The 3,261-nt window shown below is 36.8% G+C and overlaps 1 protein-coding gene across 1 annotated transcript in view; it reads left to right on the top strand.

The window, feature by feature from the left end:
• Positions 1-3,261, top strand: part of LOC102858374 (cytochrome b-c1 complex subunit 2, mitochondrial-like) — a 38,084-nt gene that overhangs the window by 14,072 nt on the left and 20,751 nt on the right. The window contains exons 5-6 of the mRNA XM_006892699.1: positions 255-311; positions 558-682. Of these exons, the coding sequence (XP_006892761.1) occupies positions 255-311; positions 558-682 (182 nt within the window). The remainder of the gene's footprint in view (positions 1-254; positions 312-557; positions 683-3,261) is intronic.

The raw sequence follows: 3,261 nt of genomic DNA, 5'->3' as shown, positions 1-3,261 counted from the left end.
TGATGAACATAATCCATGTTAGAAATATAAATTGGCATATGCTTTAGTATATATTTTTACCAAAGCTTAAAAATGCATATTACACACATGCACGTATTTTTTTAACTTTAATTAAATATGCAGGGTTTTGCTCTATTAGTTTATATTTTAAAAAAGAAAACACCTTTTCCCCAGAATAATTTGTTGATTTAACCAAAATTATATAAGAGAAAGTTTACTTTCAGATAATAGACTATAAACTCTTTCTAATTCAGTGTCACTGCAACAAGAGAACACATGGCTTACACTGTGGAATGCCTGCGGGATGATGTGTAAGTATCTACATGGGTTTATGGGGTTTAACGTTAAGGAAATATTAATAAACAACTCCTTGCTGATGTGTTTGAAATGAGGGATTATAACTTCTCACCTTTGTTCTGGGTTCTTATTCCCAAACTGTGTGTAACACTATACTCAGCACAAGGGATGCCTCTGTTTGAGATTGAGAGCGTTTTAGTTACGTAGACTCATGGACGTTGGTTTTAAACTTCTTGTTCTTACCTTGATGTCTTCTGTAGTGATATTCTAATGGAGTTCCTGCTCAATATCACCACAGCACCAGAATTTCGTCACTGGGAAGTAGCTGCTCTTCAGTCTCAGTTAAAGATTGACAAAGCTGTGGCTTTCCAGAATCCACAGACTCGTAAGTGCACTTACTTGTTTTAAAATAAAGTTGTTGTTTTTAAAAAGTTTTTTTTTTAATTTTTATTGTATTATTTTTACGTGTACCGTCAAATCAGATCTGACTGGTAAAGGCGGAGGTTGTGCCCTCCTTCTCCAGCAGAGCATCTGGTGGATTTGAACCACTTACTTCTGGGATTGCAGTGCAGCGTCTTGCCACTAGGCCACCAGAGCTCCCTAAAATAAAGTATTTTTTGAGATCCATTTGTAACAGAAAAAAACAAACTGATATGGAAATATTTATCTCTTCCAGTTTGTAAAGTATGTCTTCCCAAAGATTTTGTCCATTTTTAATATTTTTTTCTTTCTTTTTTTATTCCTAAATAGTTGTATTTGTTGCCAATTTTTAAAATCACGTTTCTCTTTTATTTATTCATTGAGGCATTTTATTGTCACTACGTATTACATCCCTAGAAAAAGAATCTCAGATCCTGTGTGTTTTAGTCTTGCTTCCCCATGGTCCGTGATGCCAGCTGAGATTGTCAGCACAATGACCAAACTGATGGGCTGGGAGCAGATGATTCTGCCACTTTTCTAGATCTTTGAGTTACACATCAGATCTGGACTGATAACCCCTTACTTACTTAACCTGCATGTGAGGTTGACAGCTATTTTCCCCGCTCTGTGATCATCAGTGATTTCAGATTTGCCAAGGGTAGCCATTCTACTTCATAACGGTTAGGAACTGAAGTATGACTTTGGAGCCCAGCCTGATAAGAACCTGACACTTACCTCTCTTGTCAGCGTTGTTGAGAGCATCAGCCAGGACATTTATATGCATCATTGTGGCGTTGTGGAAAAAGGGCAGAAAGATCTAATCACCTTTAGCATGTCTTTGTTGTTTTTTGTGGGTTTTTTTGGGTAGTTTTGCTCACACCAAAGCCAAAAGTTTTTCCTTATAGTTGGTGCTGCTATTTTTATTGTTTAGCCACTGTACTTGTGTTGGGTCTTTTCAAAGCAAGCAGCAGTAGTTTTGAAAAGTAAAAAATGTTTTTACTGAAACAAGGTAAAGTGGAAATTGTCAAAAATGAAATGAAGACAAAGTGGAAAACAAAATTAAATGGAAAGCCTAAAGATCACTGTCTTAGGGATTTCTATATGTGCTGTCAAGTCAGAAGTGACTCGTAGCTGATGCTTCAGCAAGTTTTCAGAGGGTGTAAATCACGTAGGAGGAGATTGTCCATCTTTCTTCCAACAAGCAACTAGAGGACTTGAACTGCTTGCCTTTGGGTTGGCAATGCAACATTTTTACCACTCAGCCTCTAAAACTCCAATCTTATGTATTAGTGAGCTGAAATATTTGCCATTTTTAGCAATTAGTGAAAGGAAAAATCCATACACCTATAAGGGAGACCTGTAAGGGAATTAATATAAGTATTCTTTACATTTACACACCAGCCACGAATGCCAAATAAGAAAAAATGAAGATTTTTACCAACTTTTGTAAACTCAAATTGATTAAACATCAAGTCAGGATACACTGGTGCTTTCTGGTGATTGGGATATGAAAGCTGAAAAAGGAGGATCAGAGATTGGGAAATGGAGCTTAGAAATGATGCCAAGGATTACAGTTTTATAAGACCACCACTGTATTCATTACAGAATCCTTTTCTTGAATCTATAAAAGTTCAACAGCATTTACTTGTAGATCTCACTTAGATGGAATACACAGATCAACCACATCTGTACAGAGAATGATGAAGAAACTCAGTATCATCAGAACAAGGCCAGGCACGCAGACGGGAACAGACCATCAGATGCTCATGTGGAAGTTCAAGTTGAAGCTGAAGAAAATGAAAACAAGTCTATGAGAGCCAAATTAGGACCTTTAGTATATATTCATCTGAATTTAGAGCAATCTCAAGAATAGAACTTGAGGACAGATTCGGGAAAATTACTTTTTTATTATACTGGTTTATTTACAAAGTTCAAATACATTGTTTTTCACATTAGCTCTTTCCCATTTCCTTCAACCTCCCACCCGTCCTCAGCCCTCTGCTTCCACCCTCCCCCACCTTGGATCTTCAGACTCATTCTATAATAATGGTTTTATACAATATTTATCTTACAAATGGAACTCATTGTACACCAACTATTCCAACAGAACAAGGGAATATTAAAATCAGGAAAGATATATGTCAGTTTTATCCTTTTACCTTACTTATTCGGTTTGTATCCTGAACAGATAATCTAGGGAACCAGACTATATGTAGAAGAATGTGCATTAGGATTGGAGGAAGACTCAACAACTGATGATATATAGGTGACAATACTTTGCTGAAATCAAAGAGAGCTTGAAATACTTAAGCAGATCAAAAGACTTTGAAGCAGATCAAAGACTAAAGCCTTCAGTATGGATTATACCTCAACATTAAGGAAAATAAAATCCTTACTACTGGAGGCTTGGCGATAAGAAGTTGCACTGCCAACCTGAAAGGAGGCAGATCAATTCCACCAGCTGCTCCATGGGAGAAAGATGAGCAGACTCTAAACCCGCTGGATAGACAACTATGAGTTAGTTCCAACTCAACAGCACATAAT

Source organism: Elephantulus edwardii, unplaced genomic scaffold, assembly GCF_000299155.1.
Source record: "Elephantulus edwardii isolate Elephantulus edwardi_28Jun2011 unplaced genomic scaffold, EleEdw1.0 scaffold00117, whole genome shotgun sequence".
In the NCBI taxonomy this organism is placed as follows: Eukaryota; Metazoa; Chordata; class Mammalia; order Macroscelidea; family Macroscelididae; genus Elephantulus; species Elephantulus edwardii.
This window is presented reverse-complemented; position numbering and strand designations above follow the sequence as displayed.